This window comes from Saccostrea echinata, unplaced genomic scaffold, assembly GCF_033153115.1.
Source record: "Saccostrea echinata isolate AGI-Se365-2 ecotype Australia unplaced genomic scaffold, CSIRO_AGI_Sech_v1 ptg000012l, whole genome shotgun sequence".
In the NCBI taxonomy this organism is placed as follows: Eukaryota; Metazoa; Mollusca; class Bivalvia; order Ostreida; family Ostreidae; genus Saccostrea; species Saccostrea echinata.
The window spans coordinates 19,065,633-19,083,965 of record NW_026889761.1 but is presented as its reverse complement, the minus strand read 5'-3'; the positions used below and the strand labels follow the sequence as shown (position 1 = coordinate 19,083,965).

Sequence of the window (18,333 nt, the reverse complement as noted above, 5' to 3'; positions counted from 1 at the left end):
ACTGGGATTGGAGAGAGGGTTTTACTGAAATTCAGGAAATATCTATAAATATCACCTTCTAAAGAAATGTAGGGCTAAAATTAGTTGAAGAAATAGTGAAGCATCTTCACGCAGAGTAAATACAGATTTCTTTTCAAATCATGGTCTCTACGACAAGGCCTGGGCCACAACAGCGAGTCAAAATTTTACATGGGAATATGTAGGAAAAATATATATACATATATATATCATCTGCTCAAGAAAGTGGAACAACAATTATAGTAATATGCAATCATTCCATGTAATGCAGATTCAAAGACTTTTAATATCAAACCATGAGCTTGGAGACTACATTTGGGGCGACAACTGTGAAACAAAATACAGTTGAACTTCGGTATCTCGAACACTGAAATTTCGAATACTATGGATATGTCGAACTGATTTGAAAGTCCCAAACGCTTATTCCTTAAGTATTTTACCCTGGATATCTTGAATCCTTGGATATCTCGAAGTATTTTCTTGGTCTGTTTGAGATAACGAGGTTTGACTGTATAGAGACCCACAAGAATAAGACGACTAACAATTTGTCAAGTTGAAATCTAGCCTTTTAAAAATATACTACAATTTAAATTTGTTGACATCACATACTAGTATTTTAATAAACAGAACATGTATTTTAAGTGGGTTTTTTTCAATTTCAAATAAAAACTGCATATTTTTTTTAAAAATCAAAAAGCTTTTGTTTTGATTAACATTGCTAATCTTGGATTGTTTGAAAATGCCTCCATTTTCTGAAAATAATTTGCCATCACATATACACTGATAAGCTGTGGTTAAAGAGGAGGCCCTATAAAGGCTCACCCAATAAATCATTTCATCCAACAAATGACCTTGAAAAAGATTGAACTTTATCAATCAAGATCACAAATTGGTGCAAGTCCTTAGTCATGTATATGTCACAGGTGGTGAAAAATCAAGTCTTAACCAGGACTCGAACCCAGAACCTCTTGTGTACCGTGCCAGTGCTCTAACCACTGAGCTACTGAGACCCGATATATTGACTTTCACACACCTGTGAACCCGGTGACATATATATACATGTACTGTTTTTCCTTTTGGCATATGAATGCAACTCTTCAATGAAGAGATAGCCTATCTAGCAATCACTAGATATAGAATCACTAGAAAAGAATATTTTTGTCTTAAAACTAAAAAACTCCGATCATTCTTGTTTCTCTTCAAGGGAGTAGATTAAAACTTATTTGGATCAAGAAGAAATTCTCTGTGATATTGTCTCAGATTTTTATTGTTTTGCATTATGCATCTACTACACTGTACAATAACTCTCTTGGCATCTTCTCTCTCAGTACCTCAGCATACACATTTATTGTAATATACTTCAATGTAAATATACTAAAAAATTTTGTACAAAATCAATGAGTCACCAATTGTTCATCTTGAAGAATATATCAATATACATGTACAACAAATATTGCTCATAAAATCATTTTTTCCATTATAGTTCTCACAAAATACAAATACACAGCCTTGGTGTACATTATGTCAAAAATGCATATCTTGTGTTGGAAGTTTTTCATGATTATAAAACTGGAAAAAAAAAATTACTACATCTGAAAATTTGATAAAAATCAGGAGAGTAGAGAGTAACATGTGAAACTTAAAATTTCTGACAAATTGAAAACTGTGATGTTATGAATACAGTGTCATCTTGAATTTAATTGACAACCTTTGATGTATATCTGCACCACTGCAGATTTCTATCAGTCCATTTATCCTCAAAACAAACATTTACAATTGTCAGGTACTGAAGCTTCCCCCAAAACTGTTTATTTCTCTGATTGCTGCATCTTCCACAACTTTCAATCACTTTTGACAGACTCTTGCACTGAAAATAAGCACCATAGTACAATCACCCACCGTAAAAATGTAATTTCTCATGACACAAACACTTGCTCAGGTAGACGAAGACACTGGTTGTGTGTGAAATTTGGCTTCCTGTATTTCTCGGACCAATCGGATTCTGTGTAACATTTTGTTCATGGCCTCCACTGATAAGTTTTGTGTAGAATACCACACAGGACTGTCGGGGACACAGGAACGCTCTGGGACTAGGTAAAAGGCGTCACTGCGATTCTTTATACTCTCTGGGCTGTAACAGAGCAAAATAGGAAATCAATTTAATGTTTTTAAAGTTCCTAGACTTTAATATGATAACTTTAGACCATGCAAAATGTATGACCATGTTTACAATTTATATCTTATTGAATCTCAGAAAAGTTCTGCTTCAGTACTTCTATTGAAAACATTTAATTAAGCTAGTAAGCAGAAATTGTGCTATTAAGCTCAAGTTCAATCTCAATGCTTTTTCCTTTATCTGGTATAGTGCAATTCAAACAAAGCTTTTCGCTTCAATAAACTAAACCATTCTTAAAATCAAAGTTATCAATAAATGTTTTTGATAGTTTTTTAGTAAGTGCTGAAAAAAATCCATCTCATGTGATGTTTTTAAGAAACTACCTTTACCCAAAATGTTAAGCATGCAAAACAAGCCATATCGCTCACATTGGAAATTCAGAACATGTGTTACTGTGATGCTAAAATACTCTCTTTTATCAAAGAATACACAAGTACTGTACATGTACTAGTCATTTTCATTTACAGATCTCATACATTACCCTTCTTTGCAAGGAGTAAATGACCTTGAGCTATTTAAGGAAAATGTTTCTTAAATTGATAAAACATTTTTTTTTCCCTAAACAATGATATGTCTCAAATTTTGTCCTGTATGGTATACTTGATATGCCTCAATTTCATTTTTATCTCCATTATTTTTATGCCCCTGGATAGAAAGATCCCAGGGGTATATTGTTTTTGTCCTGTCTGTCTGTTTGTCTGTCTGTTGTTGTCAACTTTAACCTAGCCCATAACTATTGCGCTGTCAAGGGTAGGGTTTAATATTTGACATGAGTGTTCATTATGACAAGACCTTTTCTTGGGTATCACCATAGATGACCTTTTGACCTTGACCTTGGAGTTTGACCCAAATTTTACCAAACTTTAACCTTGGCCATAACTTTTGAACGGTTGGTGCTAGGGCTTTCATACTTCACATGTGTAATCCTTGTGACAAGACCTTCCTTTGGATACCAACAACTTTGACCCTATGACCTTGACCTTGGAGTTTGACCTACTTTTGGAAAACATTAACCTTGGCCATAACTTTTGAATGGTTGGTGCTAGGGCTTTCATACTTCACATATGTAATCCTTTTGACAAGACCTTTCTTTGGATACCAACAGCTTTGACCCTTTGACCTTGGAGTTTGACCTACTTTTGGAAAACTTTAACCTTGGCCATAACTTTTGAACGATTGGTGCTTCGGCTTTCATATTTCACCTATGTATTTCTTGGGAGAAGGCCTTCCTTTGGCACTATTAATTTTGACCATTTGACCTTGACCTTGATGTTTGACATACTTTTGAAAAATTTTTTTAATCTTTTCCAAATCTATTCAATGGTTGTTGCTAGGCCTTTCATATTTCACAGGTTTATTCCTCGAGACAAGACCTTACTTTGGGTATCAACATATTTGATTTGCATTTGAGAAAGTTTAACTTTTGCTAAAAGTTGCCATACGGGGGCATCAGTGTTTCAGTAACACATCTTGTTTTATCAAAGGGTTTTTCCCTGTATAAGCACCAGAGAGATGACATTCATACATTGATCAGAACTCTATTCTACAAAGGGAAGCTGGGTAGAGAGCACTGAGATTGAACTTACTATTTTCTATAATCACTAGGCCTGGAATATAGAAAGCATACAATCACTCAATGTACAGACAGTGAATATACAGTCAAGAAAAAACACGATCAAGTATACAGGTGCACTGTACATATAAAGACAGTGGCTACAGAAACTGCACATCCCATAGAGGCAGAGTGATTTTTAAACATTCTTATGTTTTCTTCTGAAAACTTACCATTTGGAGAGATAGAACTCGTACAACTTGACTGGACACCTCAGAGGATTTTCTACATTTTCAGCTTGCTCATAAATTGGCAGTTCCTCCTTTTTCTTGGCCTTTTGAGAATCATCTACAATTACATGTAAAAAGATGCAAAATTAAATTCTTAGGGTTTATATACAAATACATCACATGTACTTGTGAAGTGAATCATTTCAATTTTGTACCCTGGTACTTGTATGAATACTGCATATTTGTTTTGAATAATAGTTTCAAACATTATTTCTGCACAAATGCATCAAGAAACAATTCCATAAACTCGAACTTTATGCAATAACTACTGAATATTCCTATTAGTAATACATTGTAAATTAAAAGAAATTATGCATGAGAAGAAGGACAGACAAACAATAATAAAGGATCTGGGCTTTAAATAACTGATGATCCATTGGTCTGGCGCAAGTAATATTGATTTGGGTGCTTTGCAGAAAGCATGTGTTCTCTGGGCCATGTGCACACATTTGTACATGTATCTACTCAAACATATACTGAAGGTTCCTGACTTACTTTGATTTTTGACTGGTGTCGGGCAGTAGTATCGGAGGAACACACTTCTTCCAGAAGAATTTCCTTTTCCTGGTGGCGACTTTTTCCAGTGCTTCATGATATGTGTAAACGAGAGCTTAAGGTGGTCTTCTGCTGATTGAAGCATGAAGTACTTGGTGTTGAAGTAAACAAGCGTGTTCAGTAGAACGTGGGGCGAGTGGGCACCCAGCTGCTTCGACTCCCAGAGATGTTCCTCCTCAATACGACACACCAGCTGACCTATTAAAAATCAATACATAGGTTTCCTCGCAAATCCAAACTAACTAACACAACTAATACTACCTAATAATTAATATTTTCTTGAATTTACATATAATTTAATTTAATTTGTTTTAACAAGTCCATAGACATTTGCAAACATGTGCAATATTCAAAATGTGTAAGGTTGCCATAAAAGTTTGCATACTGATTATATCATGAAAATTTGTTCACACTGAATTGATTGCAGATATTTTGCAAATACATACTACACATTTCTATTGGTGTCATCTCTGATATACAGAATTATCAGTCAAATTACAAGTCATCACAATCTGACATTGTAAATACATATACATGTAATTTTTGACTTCAATTTTTGAAAAATAAATACAATCTTACCAGCAGCATTAACCTTTGGTTGGTAATGAATAAGTAATTCATTTAAACACTCGGTGAACTTCTCATAATACATATCAGTGAAGATGTTGTCAATCCTACCATTCTCAAATAGATACTGCTGAATACCTGTCAGAGAAAACCAAATATACATGTATGTCAAGTTAATATTGCTGATTCTTATAGTTTCTCAATCACATTTTATCACATTATACATTTAACTGGATTTACTGATATTTACATAGACACATGTAGTAAACATTGTCATTTACATAAAGGTAGACTTTACCAATATTTAACTAGACACAGGTAAAATACATCAACATTTATATGAAGGTAGTGTTTTCTGATACTGTAGAAGTATTTTTTTCCATGTGGTATTTATTTATACTATGTACATGGTCACAAATTTTTTGCAGAAATAGTCCCAGTATACTTAAAAGTACATTTAAGGATATAGTGGCAATCTAGGAAATGCATGTAATTTTCAAGGCTTACTGATTTTTACCTAGAAAAGGTAGAATTTACTAATATATTTACCTAGACACAAATAGAATATACTGTCAGGTGCATACTCCTCCCCGTTTGGTTTCCTAACCTCTTTCACAAACAAACACAGAGAATAATTCAGTTCATCAGCAGTACAACCCATCATATCCGTTTTAAACATCTTGAGTTTTCCTGAGCCTTGTTTAGACACTTTTTCCAGCTGAGCGTTCTTCTGTACAACCCAATGCTTCCAGGCATTGACACCGTATGTGTACTTGAGATACATGTTAGCGTCCGGTGCCGGCTCCTGAACTTCAGGTTCTGGGGGCTCACTTATGCTCTCCTCCATGGGAGTTTCTACCTGATGATTCACTTTCTGGCGTTTATTTCTGCGTTTATTTCCACCACCTCCCCTTGAGGAACGTTTCGTGGAGCCCCGTCCTGACCTTGTTTCTCGAGGGACATAAACCTCCTCTTCATCCTCCTCTGGGGGAGGTTGTTCAGGGACTGGTTTAGGAGGGGGTGGAGGGGGTTCTGTAAATTATAGTAATTATATATTTTAATTAATTTTCAAAATTGAGAATCTTAATTTTTTTTAAAAAATAAGCTGCATTATGGTGTGATAAGTAATCATGAATAAAACATCTCAAGGTTTGCAACAAAAGTAACATCCCACCCACCAAAACACACACACTATTAGGGACTGTATTCATGTTTCATTTAAAATTTATTACAATAGCTGTAACTTTAAGCAATAGAATTGTCAATAGCTTGTTTTATATAAGGAAAAAAATTTCCTGCTTTATTCAGTGGTTTATAATATCAGATGAACCTTCAACAATGAGAAAGATTTACAAATTTCGATATTTGGACATTTAAATAATGAATTGATTAGAAATTTTTTGTAACTCAGTGTAATTTTTTTTCTTTTATTTTTTTTCCAAATATTTCTATAGGCCTCAACCTATTGTTCCTCAAAGAATTCTTCAACAGTTAACTTAATACATGTATACATGTACCTGTGTTAACTGGGACTGGCTCTATAGAATTCTCTAAATCCATGACAGGTTCAGACAATTCTGAGGCCATTCTTAGTGCCATTTGTAACATGTCCTCTCCGAGGTCTCCATTGCTCTCCGCTGGTGTGGCATCTGTGGTCGTCTCTGGACCGTTAGTCTTGGGAGTTGGTATTGGTGATTTGCAACTTTTCTTTCCTGAAGTGATTGAAGTGACTCCATTGAAAAAAAAAAACATTAACACAATGCAAAAGGAAATTTATATTTACAGTTGAACTTCGGTATCTCGAACACTGATATCTCAAATACCATGGATATGTCATAGTGAATTGGAGGTCTCAAGCGCTTATGCTTTAAGTATTTTACCCTCGATATCACGAACCTTTGGATATCTCAAAGTTTTTTCTCTGTCCCATTGAGTTTGAGATAACGAGTTTTGACTGTATATTCATAAACTTTAAATCTATACTTTATTAATTTTTTCAGATACTCAGAACACTGTATGGATGGGATTTTTCTCAAGGATCTGTTCTTAAGTTACAGTCAGTCTATGAAAATTATCAGTCTTTCTGAAACACAGTAATGGCCTACATCATTTCTTACCTTCAGGTTCGACCTCGGTCTCTTTCTCGGAGTCTGAATCTGACTCCTTGTCAACCCCGGCAACAGCTTCTGCCATCATTAGGAGCTCAGCCTCAAGGGGATCACTGGGAATTTTCTCACGTATTTCCTGAATGGGACAAAAAAATATATAGAAATTTAATGTAAAATTCAAATCAAGACAAAATTGTTCAAATTCTTGAACTTCCAAGCATACTTTTCTTTCAAATAGATTTGTTTGGCCATTACATTAAATTCCTTCAGTTACCTTGATCTGCTTAAGGATTCCATCTGCGGACTTTCTGGTGGTGGGGATAAAACATGGCACTGGTATAGGGACAGGAAGTGGGAACGGAACAGGTGTTGGCTGGGTGTACATCGTCATGGGAACCGGTACATAAAATGGTATAGGGACAGGAAGGATTACCTTGTCTGGTTCTGACTTTTCTGAAATTAAGAGTTCACTAAGTCTGGTGATATTACAATGTAATACTTCCTACCAACTATAAACGAAGCACAAAATCAAAAATTAATCCAATTCCATTAGGATTACAATACATTTTCTTTTATCTACCAATCAATGAAAAACATTACTTGTCTGAATAAAGCAACACAATGCCTAAATCTGTAAACTGATGATGGATTAGGCCAAAAAAAAAAATCTTTTTGTTTCAGAGGTCTAAATTAACACAACATGCAGGCAGTTTTTACATGTATGTGCATTGATCCATGCTACAGAGTTTAATCAATGTTGTAGTTTATGACATAATGCAGCAGTGCCTAAGAAACTAAACACTTTTTTTTGGCCTTACAGCAATGTCCTTTTATGAGAAAAGTACCTGTTTGAATCCCTATGGTATGGGTGTGGGGCCTACAAGACGTAGCCTTGGTCTGTAGAAATGGTTTACACATTAGAGATTTGTTCTTCTGAGTTTTAGGCCAGGGAGGCTGGATAACTATCTGCTGTTGAACCTGAATCTGAGTTGTCTGAAAAATCATAAAATATCTACCAATTGAACAAGTTATAAAATATCTACCAATTTAACAAGTCATAAAATATCTACCAATTTAATGTCATAAATATCTACCAATTTAACAAGTCATAAAATATCTACCAATTTAACAAGTCATAAAATATCTACCAATTTAACATCATAAAATATCTACCAATTCAACAAATCATAAAATATCTACCAATTTAATGTCATAAATATCTACCAATTTAACAAGTCATAAAATATCTACCAATTTAACAAGTCATAAAATATCTACCAATTCAACATCATAAAATATCTACCAATTCAACAAATCATTAGGGGTGAAACGATACACCTCCTTCACGGTTCGATACGTATTGTATAATATTGTCTCGGTTCGGTTATTTTCGATACGATACATTTTGATAGAAGGAAACAAATTCAACGTTGTTTTATGCTTTCTTTTTCTAAATCTAGTCACATATTTTACGAATTTTATTTGCAAATTGACTAGAAGAAATTAATTAAAATTATTTGACTGTCAAAAATAATTTTACAAGCTATCAGTCATCAAAAATTTACATTTTCTATACTTATTTATACTGAGTAACGTGTTTTTCCTTATGCCACACTTGACTGAATAACAATCCCGACCGAAAAAAATGAACCGAACCGAAAATTAGAGATTTTGCACCGTGTATCAAACCGAGAAAAAATACCGCAGTGAATCGATACCGCGGTGAACCGTTTCACCCCTACAAATCATAAAATATCTACCAATTTAATGTCATAAATATCTACCAATTTAACAAGTCGTAAAATATTTGCCAATTTAACAAGTCATAAAATATCTGCCAATTTAACAAGTCATAAAATGTCTACCAATTTAACAAGTCATAAAATGTCTGCAAATTTAACAAGTCATAAAATATCTGCCAAATTAACAAGTCATAAAATATCTGCCAATTTAACAAGTCATAAAATATCCACTAATTTAGTCAGTATATTTGTTTATATAAAAATATCTTTAATAGTTTCTTTGAAACTGAGCTTAATGCAAAAATAGTAAGGTCAATGTCATAGGGAAGGTCAGTGTCAATTTTCTTAAGTGCAGCTGAATAGCTCCAACCACTATGTATCAGAATATAAAGTTTGATAAAAATTTCTTGATTATTTCTGAAACTTAGTGAAATGCTAAGTGTGATGGACAAACAGATTGAAGGACTGAAGACAGACATGACAAACACTGTATGCCCCTGCCATATTCAATGAAAATGCCTAGAATTCATTCAAATTCAAATAAATTCTTATCAATGACCATTACTACATTAATTTTGCTACCTTTGTCTGTGGCTGGTTTGATGCTGGAACACTGGTGACAGACTTTAATCCACTTTGCTGATTTCCTATAAAATATCTAATTTTTATATTACAATGTTATTTTTCAATTTCCAAAGAAAAGTTGTTTCAACTACCCTTGCTTATTACACAGTTTTCTAAATCATATTTTTTAAGAGGGGCAAACATAGTTAAATCTGTACACATGTATAATAAAATATATGAAGCGTAGTTTAGATTTTTTTTAAAGACAGTTTTACCTTTAGGAGCTAGTGACACAACATTGGATATGACAGGATTGGCTCCAGGGCCCATCCTCTGAGATAACTGCTTTGAAGCTGGGGGTTGTTTGGAAGGTGGGGCTGAAATTACAAATTATAGATATCTCACTATTATGAGCAAGCAAGCACATCTCATTTTTTCTGTTTATTATGTTAACTATTTTTTTAAGGCCCATAGACCGTTTTTTACCTCTGGTCGCATTTCTTGTCACAGGTGCAGATTGTTGTGGTGTTTTCTGTTGTTGCTGAAGGGATGCTTTTTGTTGCTGTGGTGGCTTATGTTGCTGTGGTGGCTTTTGTTGCTGCACTGCAGCTTTTTGCTGCTGATGATGCTGGTTTGCAGTAGGGGCTGTTTGTTTTCCTCCTGCTGCAGCAAACTGCGACTGAAAAGCCATCACACACTGATACGAACAGAAGTTCCTCACAGATGCATCACTCATAGTCAAATGATACTGAGCAGGGACAAACTTTCGACAGTGGTCACACACCACTGCCTGGTTAGAGGTCGCCTGAAGATTAACACGATACAGGGACAAACAGTTTAAAGAACAAAACAGCTGATACTTGTTATGGGCATCTACCCTTTCAATCATGTCAAAGTTACTTTTCTTGGAGTTACACCAAGCACAAGCCACTACTTTCTTCTTTTCCGATTTGAATTTGTTGACACACACATAACTACAGAATCGTTTTTGCTGCCCTTCAAACTGGATGAACTGTGGAGCTCCATCGCCATAGCAGTAAGTACCACAGTTATCACACGAGTTCATGGTCAATTTATTGGCGTACTGGAAAGCAGAAAAGCATGGATCGCTACAAAGGCGGTGAACTTTACCTTCTAATCGAATTTCATGCTTCACAGTCGAATGTTTTTTACACACTGAACAAGGAAATTCTCCCTTTGGTAAAACTTTGGACTTCTGTGCTTTCTCCACCCCCACTATTTCTACATCACAGTTAGTTTTATCCTCGTACTTCTGTAAACACAACTGACTACAAAAATCCTTAAATGTCCCCTCTTTTCCAACTGGTGCTACAAAAGCATCGGTGGATTTGGAGATGTCTTTTTGACAACACTCACAAAGCTTCTGTCGTTTCTTAAATTCCACATAACAGTTGTTGGAACAGAATTGTTTAACTTCATTGGCAAACCTAAGACAGTATTTTCCTTTAGCAGAGGCTGTCACCATGTTTCCACAGTTTGTACATGAGGCGTTGAGGGAGCCCTGGAATTTTCCCAGACAATCTTCACCACAGAAGTCCATCCCCTGCCAGTTAAGGAATGGTTTGGAGGTTTTAATGTTCATGAGTTGACATACTGAGCAGGTTTTGAACTGTTCCTGGTTGGAGTGAGAGTTGGTTGGGTGGGCATTATTTGGTTCGGAGTGATTTTCAGCTGGTGCTTTGGGGGTTCCTCTGAGGTAACTGGTAGGATTGGCCCGGAATTTTTGGAAACATACATCGTCACACAAGTGTTTCACATCACCATTACGTACTATATTGTACTTACACTTCCCAATCTAAAAATGAATAAAATGTTTACAATAAACCATCAATAAAAAGAAATCAAACTGATTGCAAAATGAACCATTATTTACCAAGGTGAAGTATTCCCATACTAATATTTCCACAGTTTATGTTATTTACTGAGAAATCATTTTAATTCATGGGTCAAGTCTGTGGACTACTAAAATTTTACTCATTCATCGGGATGTAATTTCTACTAACCTATGGAAAACTCAGATGCAATGATTCAATGCACCGATATGTTGACAAAGTTATTGTTCAAGGGAATATAAAGTGGTGGGTAAATAAGAGTACAGGTCCAGAGAGGGACACAAGATAGACCAACATGAAAGTCTCTGGTGACGACCTTATGTGCTGACCAGCACAAAGAGGACTAAGTACTGTAGATCACTAAATTATCGCGACACCTTATTTTCGCAAGATATGTATTTGGTATTTATAAGCAAGATAAAGTTTTCACGAATTCTGGGTATGGCTGTGTATAATCTATACTAACAAAAATTAATGCAAGAATGAAAGTAAAGTTCTTGAATAAAACATGATTTACAGTAAGTAGTACCTAAGTAAAAGCCATGAAATTCACAAACATTGGTCCCCCCAGAATAATGATGATTACACGGTATGCTCACCCTGCTGCAGACGATACATGTCTGGACTTTACTGGCCACTTTGGTAGGAGAGGATTTCTTGTTCTCCTGCTTTATGTCTGGTTTTGAGGGAACTGACTGTCTGGGAGCCTCAGTCTGTAATTAGTAATTAAAACATGATCAGAAAATTAACTCTTTATTGCAAAATGAATTACACCACCCTTTATCCCAAAGTTTTGAAATAATAGAAAATGAGACATAGCTCAAAATGAATGTACCACAAAAGAAGTATTATGTGAAAAAAAAAAACAATAACGTTCATATTACTTATAATCTTCAAGTAAATTTAAATGATAATCAAACATTATTCCTCTTTACACAAAATGATTTTAAAATATCTCACTTTTTGCTGATCTTTTTTCTCCTTGTTGACAATGTCTGGGATGTCTGTTCCCCCACTGACTGATGAAATCTGTAAACCTGTGCCTCCACTCTGAGCTGATGCAGATGTCTGCTTTTTTGCTACATGGATATTAAATTACATTAGTATGCCAAACTTATTATTCAGTATTCTTATTTAAAACATAATAAACTCTCTAAGATTTTATATGTGACATCACTAAAAAATATGGTCAACGCAATTAGATTTACAGCTAGGAAGAGTAACTTTACTGCAATACCAAGAACCCACATTTAAAGATAATTTTTAAAAAAAGGCGGTCTTACTGGCTGGACTGACTCCCACAATGGCGATGTCATCAGAATCATCAGAACTCTCTTTCTTCTTCTCTTCTTTCTTTGGTTCTTTTTCAGACACAGTGAAAAAAAAAGTCTTATTTAAGTGTCCATAGTTTTAGCACTTACCAAGAAAATATTCTTTGTTTACCATGGGTATGAGATATTTTCATAAGACATGCTTTATATATTCTTTTGAACCCCTAAGATTTCTAAAAGTCCATGCAATGTCAATTTCTATATGACTTGAAACCACACACTTACCACTTGTGTCCTCTTTGTCATCGATCATGACAACATCTGTATCAGATTTCTCTCCCTTGTTTTCAATGCTGTCGTCAGTGGTCCCTGTCACTGTGTCTTCTTTTGCTTTACTTATTTCTTCAGACTTGGCTTCAGAGCCTTCTGTAGCCTCAGATGTCACCTCAGTGCCTTTTGTAGTGTCAGCTGTCACCTCAGTGCCTTTTGTAGCCTCAGCTGTCACCTCAGTGCCTTCTGTAGCCTCAGCTGTCACCTCAGTGCCTTTTGTAGCCTCAGATGTTCCAATCTCTTGTTCTCCTATTCCTTCTGATTTCACAGATTCAGCAGTTTCTGGTAAATCAACCTCTGGTTGCATTTCTGTTGTTTCTCTTTCAATCTGGTTGGGTTTTTCCTCTTCAACAGAATCTGGAGTACTTTCTTGTTGCTCAGTTTTTATCACTTTGGGAGTGTTCTCATCAGCTGATTTCTCTACAGCACCTGCCAACTCTGTGGTATCCACACCAATTAAGATCTCAGATGGTTCTAAAGGAGTATTTTCCATTGTATCCATTCCCGCTAACACCTGGGATGGTTCCACAGGTTCAGTGCTGCTTACAACCTCCTCCTGAGAATTCTCTCCTGATTTCTCTGTCTCCTGTTGGACTTCTTCACCTTCTACTGTCTTCTCCTCCTGTTCTGATGTAATCTCCTCCTTCAGCAAACTTTCCTCATCCATCTCCTCCATCTTCTGATTAACCTCCTCCTCCTCCTCCTTTAGAAGACTTTCCTCATTCTCTGTGATCTCCATGCTCTCATCGTTTGTCTCAATTCCAGCGTTTCGCTCCGCAACACATTCAGTATTGGAGTTAGACAGAATTGCATCGTCAGAGTGTTCAGTCTCCATGGCTTCTATTGCACTTTCATCTGTTATGTCACCATGCAATGTGCCAACAGAGGTTATTGTTAATTCTCCTAAGCCACCGTCTTGAGAGCCGACATCACTAACCTGTTCAGTTGAATTTTGGACTTCTGGTTCCATCACTGTATCTTGAAGTTCCACTTCAGAGTGCTCATTTTCTATGCTGCCTTGAAGAGTTGGAGACAGAGAACCAGGGGTTTCTGTTTCCTGTGCCAGGCCACTCGGCAACTGTTCTGCACTTTCATTATCTGTGTTAGATTGATCATACGCCTCTGAGAAACTTTCCTGAACTTTTTCTGAAGACATGGCAACCACTTCCTGTGCCTCATCCTGAGATTCTGTGTTCAGTTCCTGCTTATTCTCTTCAATATCCTTGGATGCCTGATCTTCTGTTGATTCCAGAAGTTCAGCAGATGGAACCTCACTTTGGACACAGTTCACGTTTTCTTCAGGAGTCTGTGCACCATCATCAGGATTCTGACTCGGCACCTCCTCTGTGGAGGGAGAGGGGTCCTCCTCATCCAAAGGAGTCTCGGCATGGGATACAACATTTGTTACAATCAAATTCATTTCAGGTGATGTAGGTTCTTCTGGTATTAATGCAGCATCTTCTGTGAAATAATTCACACGTTAATACACAAGTAGAGTTATATATACAGTGAACTATATTTATCACGTTTAATTCTTTGTACAGTGGATATCATTTTCATATCCACGGTTGTGAAGACACAATGGTCTCTGCATCAATTTGATCAAGTCAAATATTGTGGATTTATATATATAAAACAGTGTAAAAACATGTGATAGCTATGTGTAAAATGTGATAAAAAAAAAAATATCCCATGGTTTGTGGTTAGATATGATTTTTTATTCGAGTTGTGTGTTTTTATCCCCTCACCAAGGCTCGGGGATAAAAACACACAACTTGTTGGATAAAAGATCATATCCAACCACAAACCATTGGAGATCCTATATATATTATATAAAAAGAAATTACTTTGCTTAACTTGTTGATAAATTCAAATCCTTACAACTGCTATTGCAGCATAACTATTAATGCCATAGAATTTGCAAGATTTTGAAATGAGTGTCCATGGGTCACAAAGCTAACCTGAGTATCCTTGTTGTAATTCAGAAATGAGCCTCATTAATTTAACATTGCATCTGTTATTAAGTTCCACATTACATTGATTGTCATGATTACATTATAAAACTAAAATGCAAACTTCAGAATGCTTGCATATATTCATTTACTTTGTCACAAGAAATCATTACACGTTACAATTTCTTGTAATTTCCTTTAATGTTTGACAACACTTTTGAGGATTTCCAGGGTTAGACACTAACTTTTTTACCTTGGTGGACCACAGGTCCACTAGTCAAAAATTATTGGTGGACCTTCTTAAATTCTGGTGGACCTTCATAAACGTTTGAATTAATGAATGAATTCATTACACAAGGCTTGAAACTAACTTATGTACCCAGTCCAGTCAGACTAATAAAGTATAAGTTAACCAGTCAACAGAATCAAATCAATTAGTCAGGAGTTTTCAGCAATATTGTTAAACATATTTTCAATAATTAAAAAAAGAACACAATCTATATCTTCAAACAATGGTAAAAATCTGCATTTATTTCGCTTCCAACGGTAGATAAAAGTTAAATCCTAATTGTTCATATAAACAAGTGAATATAAACAAGTGAATTTTTCATGTATCTATGGCTAAATTTTTTTTTACCACGATGCAAAACAAAAGTATATGTATTTATTTATTATTTATATGTATTTATTTATTATCATTTTTAATTATTATTCATTCAAATAAACTGCGATCATATGATTCTTTTATGTGATATTATGTATAGCAGGAAAAAAAAACAGGAACTGCAGATAAATGTAATGTATTCATAAAATATAAATCACGACTGTTTGAAGATCTAAAAAATAAACAATGCACAAATGCAGCTGTCAATCAATTCTAACCATCTCCAAACCTGGCCATCAGTGTGCATTCAGGCGTGAAGTGATTTCCTGTTACCCAGTGTACATTTTCACACCTTTCTGTGCATTAAACAAACAAAGGACAGACTGACTAATTTGGCACGAATTTTACATGCTTCTTTTTCAAGGTCCGTGTTGAATGTTCTTGCGTCTCAATGTTATTGTTATTGTAGTCATCAATATTATATGTAAAATATATAATTAGTCGCTAGGTTACCCTGATTAAAACAAATATTACCATATTTATTTCTTGTAACAAGTATGGATGAAGTAATCATTTGATTTACGGATGTTGATTTTTAGGGGAAAAAAAGGAATTTTACCGTGTTTTTTTTAATACAGTGTTTAAATTTTAAGTGGACCGACGGTCCACCTAGTCCAGAACATTTGGTGGACCTTCCAATTTTTTGGTGGACTTGGGCCGCCGGTCCACCGTTAGTGTCGAACCCTGATTTCAAGATGTCTACATGCATCCTTTTGTTGATTTGTACTTTAAAAAAATGTCATAAATACTTGTAAACATACAAATGCTTGTGCTAATTGCCACTTGATCATGTGAAAAAAATTGGGTAGTTTGTGATAAAATGATTTTAATTTATAATTTGATATCGTAAACACTTTCTCAAATTGACTATTGCATATATACTGAACAATTTAATTACATGTAAAATTTTATTTAATTATCATATTAAAAGCAAGCATTCAAAATAACAAAAAACAGACGTAATTATGTGTGTGTAATTATCAATTCAGCTGTTATGTGTGTAACAAATATATACTCATGCCAGACTCAAAGATATGTAAATAAAACCAAAAAAATGGCCGCTAAAAACAGGTGCTTTCAACAAAACAGACTTAAAATCACTGACCACAGGCTGCATTAGTTAGGTGGCAGATTGAAAGAGTTAAAATATTGTGAAAAAAATGATTGGGCTGGATTAAAAACTGGCCCCTCATCAGGAGTAGCCACTAGTTTCAGGTGGCCATAATGGTAGATGCGACTCTATATAATTCTGCAATATATACCTTTATCTGGTGTAAATGGTGTTTTCACTGACGGGAGATCTATGCCATCTAGCACATCTTGTCCTTCAGAACTTCCACTGGACTCAATTCCATTAACTTCACTCATCACCTACCAAGCAAGAAAAGTGAATTTTACTGATATAACCCTTCAAAGAATGTGTAAGGCACACCAATCTTTTTTCTATAAAAAAACTGAAAAAAAAATTCTGAATGTTCTTTATACACAGTAAATGAATTATCATATGCATATAAAGTTCTCATTATGGGAGGAAAAAAACTCTTTTTTCTCTTTTCTTTCCTTTATTTATCTTTTTTTTTTGGGGGGGGGGGGTATATTTATCTTCCTTTTTTTTTGGAAAATGTATAAAAAGTATATATAATTATTTTCCCAATATCTGTTGTTTTTTTAAATAAAAAACGAAAGTGTTATATTTCCTTTTCTTTTTCTAATTTTTTTAAATGTCAACACAAATTTCTTTCCCATTTTCCTTAAAAAAAAAAAAAAAAAAAAAAAAAAAAAAAATTTAAAAAAAAAAACCTTATACATATAGATTATAAAGATTGTTTCCCTTTAATAAGACCCAGACAAGTACTTATCACTTTAGTACATGTTTTCACTTGAACAAATATCCGTCTCTTTAAACAGCCAACTGAAAAGTTATCACATTAATCAAATTATTTCTATCTTTTAAGAATTATTTATTAACCGCCAAAAAATAATAATCAATGGTAAAAATATATATAGATAGTAAGAGTTGTGCCCCTTTTTGCAGCATGCTTTCTTGAAATAACTCGAAGATGCTGCATCTAAACCTTAAAATACATGCAAAAAATATATACAAGTAATGAATTCTCACTGCTTCTGATGCATCGCTTGTGTCCTCTTTCCCGGTAACATTTTGTTCGATGTTCAAATTCACGGCGTCTTCGACCTCGTTCGATTCGAGTTCGGACATTTTTGGCTGCTTCACTCCAAAGAGCAATTGCTTGTATACTTAAAATATTCCAGAATATAACAACGGGATTAATTTCACCTGAAATCTGATTTTTACATGCAATCAAAAGCATTTAATGATTAGATTCTTTCTTTTCCTTCGTGAACCAAGTCCTACAACCGCATTGTTTTGATAAATATGGCGGCCAGAGCCTCGTTTCCATTTCAAGTTGGACAAGTGCGACTTGCATGATAACATTGGACTCGAAGTTCTTTTTATACCTATCACGAACTAGCAGACAGTCAAAACGACCACAAGATAACTTCAGGCAGTATTTATTTACAAGTTCAGCATTTCCCCTTGAAATTAAATCCTAACAGTATCACATCATAGTAATCACAGTTTATAGTGAATCAATAAATGATATTGAAATAAATAATATATTTAAATTGATCAAGTGTACTTTGCAAGTTAGCAGAATTTTAATTAAGAAA

At 34.8% G+C, this 18,333-nt stretch overlaps 1 protein-coding gene across 2 annotated transcripts; it reads right to left on the bottom strand.

Moving 5' to 3' along the window:
• Positions 1-1,267: 1,267 nt before the first annotated feature.
• LOC133185485 (zinc finger MYM-type protein 4-like) lies at positions 1,268-18,055 on the bottom strand. 2 transcript variants are annotated; one of them, XM_061320737.1, is made up of 19 exons: positions 17,762-18,055; positions 16,905-17,013; positions 12,982-14,487; positions 12,709-12,786; positions 12,386-12,504; positions 12,025-12,138; positions 10,059-11,388; positions 9,848-9,949; positions 9,591-9,655; positions 8,112-8,259; positions 7,541-7,719; positions 7,276-7,402; positions 6,676-6,870; positions 5,708-6,190; positions 5,171-5,296; positions 4,532-4,789; positions 3,980-4,094; positions 3,781-3,801; positions 1,268-2,149 (listed from the first exon to the last, which is right to left on the bottom strand). In XM_061320737.1, the coding sequence occupies exons 1-19, from the start codon at positions 17,858-17,860 to the stop codon at positions 1,954-1,956; spliced, it is 5,370 nt and encodes a 1,789-aa protein (XP_061176721.1). In that variant the 5' UTR covers positions 17,861-18,055; the 3' UTR covers positions 1,268-1,953. The 2 variants fall into 2 exon arrangements, with proteins under 2 accessions (XP_061176721.1, XP_061176722.1); XM_061320738.1 differs by lacking the exon at positions 3,781-3,801.
• Between the last annotated feature and the right edge of the window lie 278 nt (positions 18,056-18,333).